Source organism: Lithobates pipiens, unplaced genomic scaffold, assembly GCF_037356315.1.
Source record: "Lithobates pipiens isolate NorthernLeopardFrog02 unplaced genomic scaffold, aLitPip1_a1.2 Scaffold_8, whole genome shotgun sequence".
NCBI lineage: Eukaryota > Metazoa > Chordata > Amphibia > Anura > Ranidae > Lithobates > Lithobates pipiens.
Window position 1 is genome coordinate 640,760,746 of NW_027507903.1, and position 17,310 is coordinate 640,778,055.

The window sequence follows — 17,310 nt, forward strand, 5'->3', positions numbered from 1 at the left end:
GAATGTAGTCCCATCGTAACGAAATTACATCATCACGTTCTGAACGATCGGATTTTCCGACAACTTCGTCCGACCGTGTGTATGCAACAGTTTTGGACAAAATCAGACGGATTTGGTTGTCGGAATTTCCGACCGTGTGTACAAGGGCTAAGGCTGGATTCACACCTATGCGGTTTTAGTGCTTTTCTTTGCATTTTGCAGATTTGCACTAAAAATGCATAGCTGTGAACCCAGCCTAATAGTTGTCCTGTGGACAGATTCTCCCACATGAGCTGTGGATCTCTGCAGCTCCTCCAGAGTTACCATGGGCCTCTTGGCTGCTTCTCTAATGAATGCTCTCCTTGCCCGGCCGGTCAGTTAAGTTGGACGGCCATGGCTTGGTAGGTTTCCAGTTGTGCCATACTCTTTCCATTTTTAGATAATGGATTGAAGAGAGCTCTGTGAGACGTTCAAAGCTTGGGATAATTTCTTTTTTATAACCTAACCCTGCTTTAAACATCTCCACAACTTTATCCCTGACCTGTCTGGTGTGTTAATCGGCCTTCATGATGCTGTTTGCTCACTTAGGTTCTCTAACAAACCTCTGAGGGCTTCACAGAACAGCTGTATTTATACTGGAGATTAAAATTACACACCAGGTGGACTTACTAATTGGGTCACTTCTGAAGGCAAATGGTTCCACTAGGTCTTAGTTAGGAGTATCAGAGTAAAGGGGGCTGAATACAAATGCACGCCACACTTTTCACATATTTATTTGTAAAAAAAATGTTGAAAACCATTTATCATTTTCCTTCCACTTCACAATTATGTGCCACTTTGTGTTGGTCGATCACATAAAATCCCAATAAAATAAATTTACGCTTTTGGTTGTAACATGACAAAATGTAGAAAATTTCAAGGGGTGTGAATACTTTTTCAAGGCACTGTATGTATTTCTAAAAGGTGCTATTGCCATGAAATCTTCCCCACATGTTGGCAACAACCCATTCATAAAAAGAAACCAAAACAAATAAATTCAGAAATGAAGTTATGTGTATTAAAATGGAATGACACAAAGGAAAGGCATTGAACACATGAAGAAAAGGAGGTTCAAAAAGGCATGGAAGGCCAAGGCACCAGCTGAAATCTATCAGTAGTTAGAAAGAAATCCCGCCCCTCGTCAGTTCAAATTAATATCAGCTGGTTTAGTCTCACCTGATGGCCTATAAAAAGGCGTCTCATTACCAAGGTGGCACAAAAGAAACATCTCATGACGGGTAAAAGCAAAGAGCTCTCTCAAGAACTTTGCAGCCTAATGTCCCCTACACACGATCGGACATTCTGACCACACAATCCATGGGATTTTTTCCAAAGGATGTTGGCTCAAACTCGTCTTGCATACACACGGTCACACAAATCTTGTCGGAAATTCCGAACGCCAAGAACGCGGTGACATACAACGCGTAGGACGAGCCGAGAAAAATGAAGTTCAAGAGCCAGTGCGGCTCTTCTGCTTGATTCCGAGCATGCGTGGCACTTTATGCGTCGGAATGGTGTACACACGATCAGAATTTACGCAAACTGATTTTGTTGTCGGAAAATTTGACAACCAGATCTCAAATTTTGTGACGGAGATTCCGATGGAAAAACGTCCGATGGAGCCTACACACAGTCGGAATTTCCGACAACAAGCTCCGATCGTGCATTTTACTTCGGAAAGTCCGACCGTGTGCACGCAGCATTATTGTTGAAAAACCTACTGATGGCATTGGTTTACAAAAGGATTTCTAAACTTCTGAATGTTCCAGTGAGCACTGTTGGGGCCATAATCTGGATGTGGAAATGAAGATCATTTCACCATAAACTGGCCACGACCAGGCGCTGCTCGCAAGATTTCTGACAGAGGAGTGAAAAGAATTATCAGAAGAGTTGTCCAAGAGCCAAGGACCACTTGTGGAGAGCTGCAGAATCACCCAAAAACACCCCCCATACCAACAGTGAGGTTTGGAGGTGGGGGCATCATGGTGGGGGCAGGGCTGTTTTTCAGCACACGGTACTGTCAAATTCATATCGTTGAAGGAAGGATGAGCACTGTGTCTGCCCTCTACCTACCTCCTCTGCTTTTAGAAAGTACAGAACCAAGCATTTTGTAACATGGAGGGTGTTAAATGATACCAAGAAAGGCAGTAAAATGGATCGCTTGCAGTCAGCAATATTATATCCCCAGCAGAATCAATAGATCTCCCCAGCAAAAATAGCTCCTCCCCAGCACTAAAACCCCCTCAGCAGTAAAAATATTCCCCAGCAACAAAAGAACTCCCTCAGCAACCATAGATCCTTCCCAGCAACAATAGAACTTGCCCGGAAACAATACATTTCCTCCCAGCAACAATAGATCTCCCCAGCAGCAATAGATTTCACTCAACAGTAGATCCACTCCAGCAACAATAAATACCCCCCAGCAAAAATAGATCAAACTCACCAACAATAGACCTCTTCCTACAACACTAGATCACCCCAGCAAAAATAGATCCCCCTCAGCAACAAAAAATCCCCTACCACTAACAATACATCCCCCCTAGCAACAAAATATCCTTTACACCAGCAAAATAACCTCCCCAGCAGCAATAGACCCCCCCCCCCCCCATGGCAAAAAAACCACCCCAGCATAAATAGAGCCTTTCTCTTAGCAACTTTAGACCCCTCTCAGCTACAGAAGCAACTGTTCTTAAACAATAAATCCCTTGCCAGCAACAGTAGATCCTCACCAACAAACAACATACCCTCCCAGAAACAATAGATCCTCCCCAGTAAGTCTAGATACTTCCCAGCAACAGTAGACCCTCCCAGCAAGAACAGAGCCCCACAGCAGTAAATACACCCCCTCAGCAACAAAAGAACCCCCTCCACCAGCATCAATAGATCGCTCCGCCGACAATATATCCCCCTTAACAACAACAGATCCTCCTCAAAAAACAAAAAAAAAACCTCCCAAACACAGTTACAGTGAATACCTTACCAGAAAAGCAACCGTAGATCCCCAGCAACAATAGACCTCCCTCAGCAACAATAAATCTCCCACCAGCAGCAATAGATACCCCCAGCAAAAATAGATTCTCCTCAGCAACAGTACATCTCCCACCAGCAGCAATAGATCCTCCTCAGCAACAATAGATTCTATCCTCAACAATAGACCACCCCAGCACCAAAAGATCCCTTTTGGCAAAAATACACACCCCCATCAGCAACAATAAATCTCACATCAAAACAATAGATCCCCCAGTAACAAAAAAAATAAAAAAAATAAAAAAAAAATCTAGCTCAGCAATAATAAATCCCCCCTTAGCAACAACTGACCCACCCCAGCAATTATAGCTCCCCATGTGCTATCATCCATAGACCCTCCAGCAGCATATACCCCAGCAACAATAGACCTCCATGCAAACATAGATCCCTTGGCAGCCGGCTTCAATAGACCCTTCACCAACCAGCATCCCTACCCCCCAGCAACAATAGATCATTTAACAGACAGCATTAAAAGACTGTCCAGCGGGCAGCATTATCTGATCCCCCAAGCAATAAAAGACCCAATCAGCAACAATAGACCACCCCCCCCCCCTCCCCTCAGCAATAAAAAATTTTGACAGCAACAAAAGATTTCCACAAACAGCAAGTAATAGATCCTCCTCAGCAACATTAGACTCTTCTCAGCAACAATAGATCCTCCACAGCAACAATAGACCTCCCAGCCTCAATAGATCACCTGAGAAACGCTAGATTCCCCATAGCAACAACAGACCCTCCCTCAACACCACAAGAACCCTGCATGTAAATACGGGGCTTTGTAAAATCAAATGTTCTCAGGCTTTATTCTTCCCAGATGGAATGTGTGAATGGGAGAAATCCTGCATTATGGCCACTAGATGGCACTGCGTATCATAGGAAACTAGTATGCTCATCAGCTCCATCTAGTGGTCATAATGTAAATATTTTTCCCATTCACACATCCAATCTACAGAGAATACTATACACCCTTTAGTTATAGGTATTGGGAAAAATAAAAGAATGGATGTTTGTATTTTTGACACCCAGTTCCGCTCTGTATGACAACACTGTTTTTAGTAATAATAATGAGAATATATAAAATAAATAATCATCATGGTGTAGCACTGACCACCGAAGGAGCTGCTGATTTTGTTGGGCTTACCGTTACCTTCTTGACCTCTTCTCCATCTAGGGGTTCCCGTGGTTGATGGTCCAAAAGAAATGTAGAAACTGACACTGAATCTTCTTTTGGGTTATTTATTTGAACCAGAAACAGAGTCTTTAGATAAGGGTAGAGGGTTAGGAGGAAGTTCAGGTACTTTAGACTGCAAAAGTAGAAAGTCTCTTATAGGAAAAATCCAGAGGGTACCAACCGTTTCACAGCTGGATTTTATAGCCCCCGGATAGACCTCCTCTCACTAGGCCTAGCAGCCGGTAGGGTGTTAAGCAAAGTCTCTGCCACAGATTTGAGCGTTACTGAGGGACATAGACAAATTTAAAGAACTATCATACGGTACCAGTATCTCTCAGCCGATCCGGCGATACCGTATGAGTGTAGATCCATGAAGTGTCCTTCAACTGAGCCTCCAGTCTCCTTCACAGAAGCCAGCCTTGTGCATGGCCTTCTCCTGAAGAGTCCTCCCCTGGGGTTTCTCCAGTTACTGGGTCTCTCCCTTGGATTAGATGGCACCAGACCACCATTGGATCAACAGGCCCTGAAATCCATTCAGGCCTGTCCATGCAGTTGCGTCGCCTCGAGCTATCCAGCCCCGGAGACTCAAATTGCATGGTTCTGCACCCCAGGTCAGGAGGGCCATGGGGGCTGGTCAGGAGGACCAGAACTAAACAGACTATTCTCTGGACAGAACAACTAGACCAGTGATGTCAGTACCTTAAATACCCCCTCCCAGAATGCACAGCAGGAGAACACTCCCCCTGGGCTGGTTGCCAGAGAACATTGGCATTCAATACGCAGCTAGACTGCGTTCTCAAACTTGCCGGTGGTGACAGCGACATCTGTGGTCAAGGAGAACCCATTGCAACCCAACTGGACTGGTACTGTAACCAGAAATTTTTTAAATTAGCCCCAAAACTCAAGTGTGGTTTCAGGAAAGTTAAAGGGGTTGTAAAGGTTTTTTTTTTTTTTTTTCTAAATAGGTTCCTTTAAGCTAGTGCATTGTTGGTTCACTTATCTTTTCCTTCGGATTCCCTTCTAAATGTTTTTTTTCTTTGTTTTCTTTGTCTGAATTTCTCACTTCCTGTTCCTCCTCAGTAAGCTGTTCTGGCTGACTAACCACCAGCTCGGATGATGGTGAGAAGTTTACTGAGGAGAAACAGGAAGTGAGATATTCAGACAAAGAAAAAAAACATTTAGAAGGGAAATCGAAGGAAAAGGTAAGTGAACCAACGATGCACTAGCTTAAAGGAACCTATGTAGAAAATAAAAAAAATTAATCTTTACAACCCCTTTAACTTTGAATAAACCATAGCTGCTCGTCAGGAGCCAGCGCTTCACTGGTATTCAGTGGAAAGTGCCACCTGGTGCCACCTAATGGAAGTCAATGAAGAAGACCCACCAGATTGGTGGCCAGCATCGGAAAGAACCCCTTACATTAGTGGTCAGTGGGCAAAAAACCCTCTTAAACCCCCTGTCTACAAAATGTATATTTATTAACATCCTGTACTATCAGGTGACCCAATTATAAGTACATTAAAATTGATGGTCTTTGGTACAAACACATAAAATAAAATAGCAATTTCCAGTTATCCTTATGAGATGATAGTAATTGCTGGTAATAGCAGTGGGGGTGGGGTGGAGGAGAGGAGAAATGCTTTAGAATCTTGGTTAAATCATTTTTTTTTTTATGACTCAAAGGATAAATAGTAGAAAAGCCTGTTCTCAGGTTCGCCGCTTTTGGAAGAGGGTTTACTCATTAAATGTTCTCAGTCACGATGGTAAAGATCACCAAAGACGCAAGCATGGCCCTCCTAAATAAGCCAGCCGAAAATGTCCCACGACATACCCAGACTTTAATATAGATTTTATGTTCCCGGTGGGCCAAAATCGCTATCGGGGACTGTGTGGAAAAGCCCTGTTAAAAAGATATTGCATCAATGAAACCTAAACTCAAGCCGAATGAAAAAAATTGTAAGTGTCCTGGAAGACAAACAACCATTTTTGATAAAATATGGTCTCCTTTACTCTACAGGTCACCTGATGTACGGAGTTGACTTCACAGATCATCATCAGAGGACCCCTGGGTGGGTTCATTCTTCTCTCTTCTTCTCACCGACCCCCCCTTCTAACTCTTCTCTTGTTTTGTCGTTGTTTGCCAATCTTTTTTTTTTTTTTCTCAATCAAAAGTTTTATTGAAAACAAAGTCAGGTTTACAGTCAATGTTTGAATACACGTATTATAGCAGTCTATCTGTAAACAGTAAAAACAAATAATTACCTCTCCAGTGTGTTCTGATTTGGTTAACGATAAAGTATGAGGTGATTACACAATAGAAGACGTTAAATAGTGTACCATATTTGAGGAAGGGTGAGTATTGAGTGGGGTGTTTGGGGGGGGGGGGGGGGGGAGGTGGTGGCAGGGGGTGAGGGGAGGGGAGGGGAATGTGGGATGCGATTTGCCCTTTGCAATAGTATATAACTACGCTTGTTACATATACTCTTTGTCGTTCTGAGCCTGGTTCCTACTCTGTTGAGGGTCAAAAGATGTTGGAAAGGTTAGCCTTTAAGTGTACGGAATTCGGGAGAGAGTGTGAAGGCCAGCCATGGTTGCCATGTTTTGTTAAAATTTGTGCGGTTTTCATGTTTGGTTGCCACAATCTCCTCCATCTTGTAGATATATTGTACTCTGTTAAGCCAGTCTGTAATTCCCGGGGCTTTGGTCGTTTATCCAGTGAATTGGTATCAGTGTTTTGGCAGCTGTGAGAAGATGTCGGGTCAGCGTTTTTTTGTATCGGTTTAAATTGATGGGGACCAGATTAAATCAAGCAAGTGGCCGCATTCAATTCCAGGCGAGTTTCTGTGATGTGCTTTATCCAGGTTCTAATTACATCCCAATAGGTTCGTATTAGTGGACACTCCCACCATATGTGCATGAAGGTGCCTATATGGCCGCGTACACACGCGGGGACTGTTCGCCCAACTTTGTCCGTCAAACAGTTTCAGCAAACAGTCCGCTCAAAATTAGCATGGACGGACATGGCCACACACGACGAACGAACAGTTTGCTGAAACCGTGCGCGATGACGTGAACGGCACGTACGACGGGACGAAAAATACGACGTCCTATACACTGCATTATAACTTTCGGCGTGTAAATCCTTTCTGAGCATGCGCGCAACTTAGTTTGACGAACAAGCCTACACACGAGGGGACTGTTCGCTGAAACAAAGTTTCAGCGGACAGTTTTTCGGAATTTCCGAAAAACCTTGTTCAGCGTACTGTTCGCTGAAACTGTCCGCTGAAAGCCCACACACGGGCGGACTGTCCGCCGAAACACTGTTCAGCGGACAAAGTTGGCCGAACAGTCCCCGCGTGTGTACGCGGCCTATGAGTTTTACATCTCCAGCATGTGTCCGAGGCGGAGGGAGACCATCTCCTGGCTTTTTGTGGTGTAATATACCATTGAGCAAGAATTTTATAGGATATTTCCTGGTATTTGGAGCTTAAGGAGCACTTGTGTGCCAAAATGCATGCCTTATTCCATTGCTCATCAGATATACTGGTCTGGAGATCATATTCCCACTTTGTTTTGAATTTAGTTTTGTCATCATGTGACGCTTGAGTTAACATTGAGTATGCAAGAGATGTGGTATTCGCTAGTGGTGATCTCTGTAGACATATATTCTCAATCAGAGTCAATGAGAGGCAAAATTGATGCTTGTGTTTGTTATTTACCAGGAAGTCCTTCAGTTGGATGTAAAACCAACTTCCAGGAAACAGCTCCCCCACCTCGGCGTTTAGTGTTTCGAATGTCTTGGCTTGTGAACCTGACATACAAGTGTGTACCAGGAAGTCTTCTGGCATTTTGTGGTATAGGCCAAGAATGAATTCAGGGTTGTTCGTGAGTGGTGTCAGGGGACCTGGGTTTGTTGCGATTTTTTGCGACTTTACCAGTGCTTGCCAAATCTTTATGGTGGTTTCGATTAATGGGTGATCTATAAGTTTTGGCTTTCTGGAATGAAGCGACCATGGGAGGTAGAGGGTGTTGCGCGTTGCCAAATTACTTTCTAGTTGGACCCAATCCTTATGCGATCCGCGGCAATGCCAGTCTATCACTCTTGTGATGTGGGTGGCCTGGTGGTACTTTTTAAAGTCCGGCAGTCCTATACCCCCATCCCTTTTAGACAGTGTTAAACGCCGGAATTGGATTCTAGGCTTCTTATCTGCCCAGAGAAATCGTCTTTGAATTTAGCTCAGTGTGTTAAAAAAGGGTTCTGGAATTTTAATTGGTAGAGCGTTAAATACGTACAGAAGCTTGGGAAGTACCGTCATCTTTAATATTGAGGCCCTCCCAAACCAGGAGAACATTTTTACATTCCATTTGAGAAGGTCCCTTTTGATCGTGGCAAGTAAAGGTTTGTAGTTTACCTCATATAGTGATTCAATTTTACTGGTTAAGTTTATGCCCAAATACCTAAGGGTGCCTCGTTCCCATTTATAGAGGTGATTGTCTTGTATACTTTTAAGGTGGTTCTGTGATAGGGTAAGGTTCAGGGCTTCAGATTTCGACTGATTTACTTTAAAGTTGGATATATACCCAAAGGTTTGGAATATTTTGTGAAGGTTAGGTATCGAAATGTGGGGATTGGTGAGAAAGAACAGGAGGTCATCCGCATAAGCAGCAATTTTGTACTCTCTATCCTTTAGCGTAAAGCCCTGAATATCAGCGTTTAGATTAATCGTTCTGATTAGAGGTTCTAGGATAAGGATAAAAAGGAGTGGCGATAAAGGGCAACCTTGGCGGGTACCATTATGGATGGAGATAGGTTCTGAAAAAATATTATTAATTTTGATTTTGGCTTGGGGATTCCGATAGAGAGCGGAGATCCATGACAACATGTTTCCGTTGAGGCCAATATGAGCGCATGTAGCCATCATGTAGTCCCAGGAGACCCTATCGAAGGCCTTCTCGGCATCGGTAGAGAGCAGCATGCCTTTGGTGTCAGATTTCTGTGCATAATGAATTAGGTTCAAGGCCTTGATGGTGTTGTCACGGGGCTTCCCTCCCCGGCATGAATCCCACTTGTTCGGGGCCGATTATTTTTGCTAAAAGAGGTTTTAGTCTAGTGGCTAGAATTTTAGCTAGGAGTTTAAGGTCTGTGTTAAGAAGTGAGATAGGTCTAAAGTTAGCGCAGTCCGTGTGTTCTTTATTGGGCTTGGGGATTACAGCTATATGTGCCATAAGGAAGGAGTGGGAGTCATGTTGGTTCTTCGCTAAAAAATTAAAGGCCGAACGAAGGGGCTTTATAAGACAGTTAGTGTAAGTCTTATAGTACTGTGACGTGAAGCCATCGGGTCCGGGGCTCTTTCCTGCTTTTAAGTCTGCAATCGCGTTCGAGATTTCAGTGGTGGTTATGGGGTCCTCTAGTGCATTTGTATCTTCTATCGTCAGGGAGGGCAGTCCACTATTCTGTAGGAAGTCACGTATAGTGTCCTGTTTTGTGTTAGTCAGGTGAGATGGTTTGTGTTGGGCCGGAAGTTTATATAGTTTAGAATAGTAGGCATGGAACAATTCCGCTATTTCTTCTGAATTGTGTTTTAAAGTACCCCTTTTGTCTTTTAAGGCATGAATATGGTTCGATAACGTGGCATCTTTTAAGGCTTTGGCCAGTTGCTTGCCACTCTTGTCTCCGTATTCGTAGAAAATGCTTTTCTTAAAGAAAAGAGAACATTTAATCTTCATGTCTAGCAGAAGCCTCAGGGAGGTTCTGTGTTGTGTTAATTGGTTTTCTAGTCTGAGTGACTGGGATTGTTTATGTTGTAGTTCAAGGTTTGCTATTTGCTGGGAGAGTTTATTAATTTCATCCTCCCTTTCTTTTTTTTTTCCGGGCACCCCATTTGATAAGTTCGCCTCTTATCACTGATTTGTGTGCCTCCCAATTGTTTAATGGGTTCGTGTCAGTGTCGATGTTGTGGGAAAAATATGTGTTGATGGCGTTCAGGATGTCGTCTTTTATAATTGGGTCGGTGAGGAGGGTGGAATTCAATCTCCAATTAAATGCGGACTTGTGCGGTGTATTGAGGTGTAATGTGACCGCCGTGGGTGCATGGTCAGAGAGGGCTATGATGCCTATCTCCGCTGAGAGCAGGTTACCAAGGTCCCTTTGCGAGATGAATATCATGTCGATTCTCGAGTACTTTTTATGGGGTGCAGAGAAGAAGGTGTAGTCCCTGCCTGTGGGGTGCATGGACCTCCATGTATCTACCAGTGTCAGGGACTGCAGTAGCGCTTTTATCCGTTTGAGGATCCTATACGGGACTTGCGTGTGTCCTGTCGAGGTGTCTTTAAGGGGTGCAAGGGGGACGTTAAAATCTCCTCCAGGGATGGTACACCCTTCAGCAAACCATTTGAGTTCCTCTACAATTTTGTTGCAGAAAGAAATATGAGAGGAATTCGGGAAGTACACATTGGCTAAGGTTACAGGTGACCCTTCCCAGGAGCCTTTGAGAAATAGAAATCGTCCCTCGGGGTCTGTCAGTTGTTGTTTTAGCACAAAGGGAGCATCCTTGTGAAGAAGAATGGATACTCCCTTGGTTTTGGCCAAGGGGTTGGTGGCGTGATACACTGTGGTAAAGGTACCGTCAGTGAGTCTAGGGATATTGCTGCCTATAAAGTGAGTTTCCTGTAGGAATACAATTAAGGGTCAAGCTTTTTTAAGTTCCCTTAATAATTTGGACCTTTTTTCGGGTACGTTCAGACCATTTACATTATGGGAAAGGATGGTTGGTGCTCTCCCTAAGAAAGCGTATGCCATGTTGTAAGCAGAACTTCAAGGAGGTGGATGTCCAGAGATATATTGAGTATACTAGCAGTGTACTCCGTATTTGCTGCGGTCGCGGGGCGTAAGCGGGCAGGGATAATATAGAAGAAATGGAACAATTGTGTGGTTAAGGAATAAATGTAGGTGGGGGGGGGGATGGGGTGAGACTTGTGGGGTGATGTGAAGGGATGAACTAATCTGCCACCACTGGAGGGTGGGTCAGCCTGGTGTCTGACTCGTTCTAAAGTAAGGTGGTATTTCCCCTGTGGGGGGTAGTGGGAGGTGTTATAGCAAAGGTAGTATTGTATGTTGCACTAGGTAGAAGCGCGGTGTGTATCTGTTAGTAGGTAACCCTGAGTAAAGGTCCAGCTGTCCCGTGCAGGATGGGTGGTCGTCTGTGTGGAATTAGCTCCGGATGGCGGTGGATTGCGATCGCCCTCCTGGAGCTCAGCTTCCACACGTCTGCTCTCCTCCTCGGTTGGAAACGCCCCCCTTGCCAATCTTGCTATCACGTCTTCACAGTTTTCCTGTCTCCTATCTTACCTAGACACTTCGGTGCACACTTGAGGGCATGGAGTCCCCGATGTGGGACGTTTATGGTGTCCGGTGGTGGACAGAGCCCAATGCTGTGTACACACGAGCGGAATTTCCGACAGAAAAAGTCAGACGGGAGCTTTTCATCGTATATTCCGATGTGTATGCCCCAACGGACTTTTTACGCTGAAAATTCCGACAGACCTAGAAATAGAACATGTTCTAAATTTTTTCGTCGGGAAGGGAATTCCTATCGGGGAGACCGCTCGTCTGTATGCTCTTCCAACAGACCCATGCTCTGAAGCAAGTACGAGACAGAAGCTATTGGCTACTGGCTATTGAACTTCCTTTTTCTAGTCCCCTCATACGTGCTGTAGGTCACCGCGTTCTTTGGCGATCGGACTTTGGTGTGAGCATGTGTACGCAAGACAGATTCAGCGGAATTCCGTCGGAAAAACCTTCAGAGTTTATGCGGATGGGAAAACCGGTCGTGTGTACATGGCATTAGATTAGACATTATAAGACTAGAGCTCTCTCGCTACCTAGACCAATCTACAGTGGCCAAGTTTTAAGGCCAGTTCACACCACATGCAGTCCAGTGCATTTTTTTTTTCTGCATCAATAACACATGGAACGTAGGTTATATAGTTTTCAATGGACCATAACAAAAACGCACCAAAAACGCACATGTCCTTATTTAAAAAGGTAAAGAAAAAAGGGGGGGGCACTGGACTGCATCAAAAATGCACTGGAACACATCAAAAACGTGCATGCAGAAAAGCATCTGGAACAAATCTGAACTTCGTTTCTATGGTGTGAACTGGCCCTCAATGTGGTTATGATCCCAGGGTTCCTCCGATTTGCAGAAATACGATCCACTAGGTGGTCAGCTGGATACCTGTCCCTTAGAGGTCATGATGTCTTTGCACTTTAATTTGAGGTTTACGGAGCAGCGGCCCGTCCATTAGGGGTGCATGTGCGCCGCCCCCCCCATTCATGCGTCCAGCCCCCTGATCTACATGCAGGGTGCTGGACCATGGATTCCAGTTGGGGGGGGGGGGGGTTTAGCACATGATTAGAGCCAGAGGCTCTAATAAGCTTCAAAAAATGGTGGGCTCAGAGCACTGCGCTCCGTGCCCACCCAGTAGTGTGGCGATAACGAATTAATATTCGCTATCATCACACTGATCCTCCTTCTGGCAAATCAGGAAGTGGGTCTTGAGACCCGTCACCCGATTGGCTGAAAAGACAGGCGGTCCTATTGGATGCCTAGGAGGAGGCGGGAAGGAGACACTCGGAGGAGGAAGAGGAGGAGACAGAAGCCACTGATCACTGCCTGTAGGAGCGCTGACTGACCAACCAACCACCGACAGCAGGCAGGCAGGCGGGTTGGGAATGTGCCGCACCGGGGGGGAGAAGGTGAGTGTTTGCCGCGCCCCCCCCAAAATAAAAAAAAACAGCCACCACTGGGTTTATGGACTTTTGCTCTTCCTTTCCATACAGGTTTATGTGTTCCCATGGGGCATCATAGAAAGCCCAACCTGACTGTTACGGCTTTCTTCCATCTCTCCCCCACTTCTTTTCAAACTTGTTTACTGAAGTTTAACAATTAGTATACATAAGTACATTTGGTGGCAGCAAAAGAAAAGATTGCATATATGGTAATAATATTGAGTTGTAGTTCCAACATAAACTAAAATTAGTTTAACTAAAACAATTTTAGCATGGATCTAACTACTCAAAAGATTGCGTCGTACATTGTATGAGAGAGGATAAAACTAACTTAGACCAGGTTAATATAAGATGACCTCAGATAAAAAAAAATAAAAATAAAAAACAGGTCTTAATTATTATCAAGAGTATCATAAAAAAAAAAAATGAAATAATGTATAATAGAATCTAAAATCATATACTACAGATTGGAACTATGTACAATTGGTAGAATTATAACCAAGGAAATAAAGGTTCTGCTACCAGAACTATAAAAAGTGTAAATTTAAAGGAGAGGGGGAAAAAAAAAAAAAAGTAGAATAGAGAAAGAAGATAAAAGAAAAAAAAAATAGATAGGGAAGACAGAAATGAGAGGTAGTAGGGTTCCCGGGGTAGTACAGGCATACCCCACAAGTACACAATGGGGTTTATTTACTAAAGCTGGAAAGTGCAAAATCAGGCTCCCTTCGGCATAGAAACCAATGAGCTTCTGACCCCATCTTGTTCAATTAAGCTTTTGTAATAAAACCTGGAATCTCATTGGTTTCTATGCAGAAGTGAGCCTGATTTTGCACTTTCCAGCTTTAGTAAATAAACCTCATTGTGCACTTAAAAGTGGGGTATGCCTGTACATGGTAATAAACACATGCCATAAATGCAGAGAATTGGAGTATAAATCAAGATTACCGGCAAAAAGTGAGTCGCCCAGGGATTCCATACATTCTCAAAGTTGGATATTTTATCTTGAGTCGTAGCCTCTGTTTTGGCATGGATCATTGCTTGAACGACTCTATATTTCGTTTCAGCAATTGTTAAGGATGGGGATTTCCAAGCTTTGGCAACTCTTTGTTTTTGCTGCTATAGTGATCTGTAATAGGAGTTTGAATTGGCGGTAGGAGAGAGTGGCCGGTTTTAAGTTTAAGTTTAAAAGTGCTATTGTAGGATCAGGATTGATAGCGATTTCAAACAGTGGTGAAATCATAAGAAATACATCTTTCCAGACATTTTTTGCTACCGGGAAATCCTGCCAAGTATGAAGATGTGATCCAAGATCACCACAGCCACAAAAACAAGATGGGGAATAATTTGGAGCATATTTTGCAATTCTGACAGGGACCAAATACCACCGTGTGAGCACTTTGGTAATTTGTCTCTACGTTTTGTGAGGATGACTTAGTTGTGATCCAAATTCTATCCCAATCGGCTACTTCCAAATGAAAACCCAAGGTCCATCTCCCACTTAGGCACATATGATGGCGGGTCTGAGTTGGGTTTAGTAATAAGATGAGTGTAAAGAGTTGAAATAAAGTCCCTTAGTGTGTGGGTCACGTTTTCATATGTAGCGCCCTGCTCCCAATGAGCAGACACTATTTTTTTTGTAAATTTAAGTTGTCTGAAGCTGCAGTTTGGTTCAGACTAATTATTTCAAAGTTCTGGTTTCTGTACCAGTTCAGCTGGGTTGTGCTGGTTTCCACTTGGCCGTGGGTGTCGCTGTCACCACCGGTAAGTGTTGGAAATGCAAAAGGCTGAATGCATTGAATGCCCCTTTTACTTGGAAATAGCCCAGTGGGATTGGTTCACCCGCTGTGCATTCTGGGTGGGGGTACTTAAGGTACTGATGCCATTTTTGAGGTTCTTTTTTCCCAGGGTTCGTTATCCCAACCTCATGGCCCTCCTGGCCTGGGGTGTGTGCTGCCTGTTCCTGTGTCTCGTGGCCGGCTGGCCCAAGGCTTTTTAACTGAAAGGGTAGGCCCAAAAGTCTTGGGGCCTACCGATCCAGGGGTAATCCTGTGCTGTCTTGCCTGTGGGGAGAAGCCAAGCGACTGGAGGATCCAGGGGAGGACTTTTTCAGGAGAGGACCGAGCAACAAGGCTGGTATCTCTGGAAGAGCCTGGAGACTCAGTTGGAGGACGCATCCCGGGTCACCTATCACACAGTATCACCGGCTGAAGGAAACTGTTACTGTGTGACAATTCTTTAATTTCTTATCAAGTTGCTGGTTGTGCTTTCCTGTGTCAGAGGATTGTACAATGATTTCATTTAAATTGACAAGTCTGTGGCAGAGACTTTGTTTGAGCATCTCACCGGCTGCTAGATCAGTGTGAGAGGCCTATCCGGTGATTGCTAGATCCAGTCTGTGGAAGCTGTTTGTCCTCTGGATCAAGGAAATACATCTAACCCGCAATTACAAGGTACCTGAATCCCCCCTTAACCCTCTATTGCAAAACTTTATGTCTATCTCAAATACATTTTTGGAAAAAGGACTAAGCCCTTGTACACACGGTCGGACATTCCGACGGGAAATGTCCGATCGGACTGTGTTGTCGGATAATCCGGCTGTGTGTGGGCTCCATCGGACTGTTTCCGTCAGAAAATCCGACGGACAAAGTTTTAGAGCTGGGCTATAAAACTTTCCAACAACATGATCCGATCGGACTTTGTCCGATTGTGTGTAGAGAATTCTGATCGGACAAAGTGCCACGCATGCTCAGATCAAATTCCTAGACCAAAGCTATTGCCTACTAGCCTGAATGTAGTCCCGTCATAATAAAATAACGTCGTCACTTCACGTACGATCGGATTTTCCGACAACTTTGTCCGACCGTGTGTATGCAACACAAGTTTCGGACAAAATCAGACGGATTTTGTTGTCGGAATGTCCGACCGTGTGTACAAGGGCTAAGTGTCGGAGCTAACATTCTTTGTTTTACTCTACGATGGGACCCCTGAGACGGACACAGTGAGCAGGTGAGGCAACGGTAAGCCCAATAAAAATTCAGCAGCTTCTTCAGGGGTTAGTTCTACACATATATTTTCAAAGCACGTTCATTTATCTAAATTCATTCTTCCTTGTATATAGGGCATACATTTTCTTTCATCTGAAGATATGGTAAGAGCTCTGAATTAGGAAGTTTGTGACTTTCACATAAGTCAGTGAAAGTTTTGAATGAAGTAGAGGATGCTAGTTCACAGAGTTGAGTTAGATTAGTGGATGTCCATGCTTTAAAAGACTTAGGGGGAAGACCAAGTAGGATAGAAAAGTGGATTTTTAAGAAATGATAAACGATTATATGGGGAGATTGTAGTGCATTTACTAATTTCAATTTATCCCAAATGGCTAGTGTATGTTTAGTTATAAGCATGGCTTTTTTTCCTCAGAAAATAGGTACAGGAACTCAACCATGCCCACCACACTCACAAACCTGGCAAATGCCATCAAATAGTAGCTCTTCCCTCTGCATACAACCCCCTCTCTCCACTGTCCTCATTTTCTCCCCCCTTCTTAAAAGCTCCACCATCTGTCATATTTCTTACCTTTGTTGCAAGATTAAGCTGAAACACCTATCCGGCTGTAATACCTCCCAGCATACTATACTACAGTCACTTGCAAGGGATATTATGCAGTAGGCGTATCAACTGGTCACCAGGGAAAAAAAAAAAAAAATGGAGACCACAGAGGGTGCAGCCTACCACGCACCCTCTCCTGCCCATGACTGCACTAAACCCTGGGCACCTGTTCTGTATCTCCCTTGTCCCTGTCCGGCACTCAGTGGAATCTGCACAGGAGATCTGACCTGTGGGAGCTACTGGAAGATAAGCTAAGCTATTACTTGTAAACGCTGAAGCTGGACTTTAGTGTCACCAAGTGATAGCGGTGAGCAGAAGACCTGAGCCAAAGGTGGTGGAACTGAGTTCCCCCTAGTTCCTGCTGCAAAAAAGCCCTAGTTACAGGATTATTTACTTTTTTGACGGTCGGAGGAATTAGCCCATACGAGGTTGGTTATTGAAAGTGGGTCACAGTCTATTGATTCCAGCGCAAACCAAAGTGGAATTTCACGTTTTGCGTGATATTTAGGGATATGGGCCAATTAAGCTGCATGGTAATAGCGAGTAAAATTAGGAAACCCTAGCCCCCCTTTGGGCAGCAAAGAGTGTGTTTGGGCAGATGAGATTTCTAGGATCCCCAAACGAAAATGAATGCCTTACGTTGTAGTATTCTGAGAAGGTGTGCTGGAACAGGGATAGGTAAAACTCAAAAAAAAAT

At 44.1% G+C, this 17,310-nt stretch overlaps 1 protein-coding gene across 4 annotated transcripts in view; it reads right to left on the reverse strand.

The window, feature by feature from the left end:
- The window catches only part of LOC143961598 (beta-1,3-galactosyltransferase 5-like), a 56,755-nt gene that overhangs the window by 23,805 nt on the left and 15,640 nt on the right, over positions 1 to 17,310 (reverse strand). The window contains exon 1 of one of the 4 annotated variants that reach the window (XM_077470912.1): positions 13,953 to 14,062. The exons of 1 other annotated variant lie outside the window; for it this stretch is intronic. In XM_077470912.1, coding sequence (XP_077327038.1) covers positions 13,953 to 14,042 — 90 coding nt within the window. In that variant the 5' untranslated portion in view covers positions 14,043 to 14,062. Of the gene's footprint in view, positions 1 to 13,952; positions 14,063 to 17,310 lie in introns of those variants that run through there. 2 more of the 4 variants (XM_077470910.1, XM_077470911.1) reach the window with 2 other exon arrangements.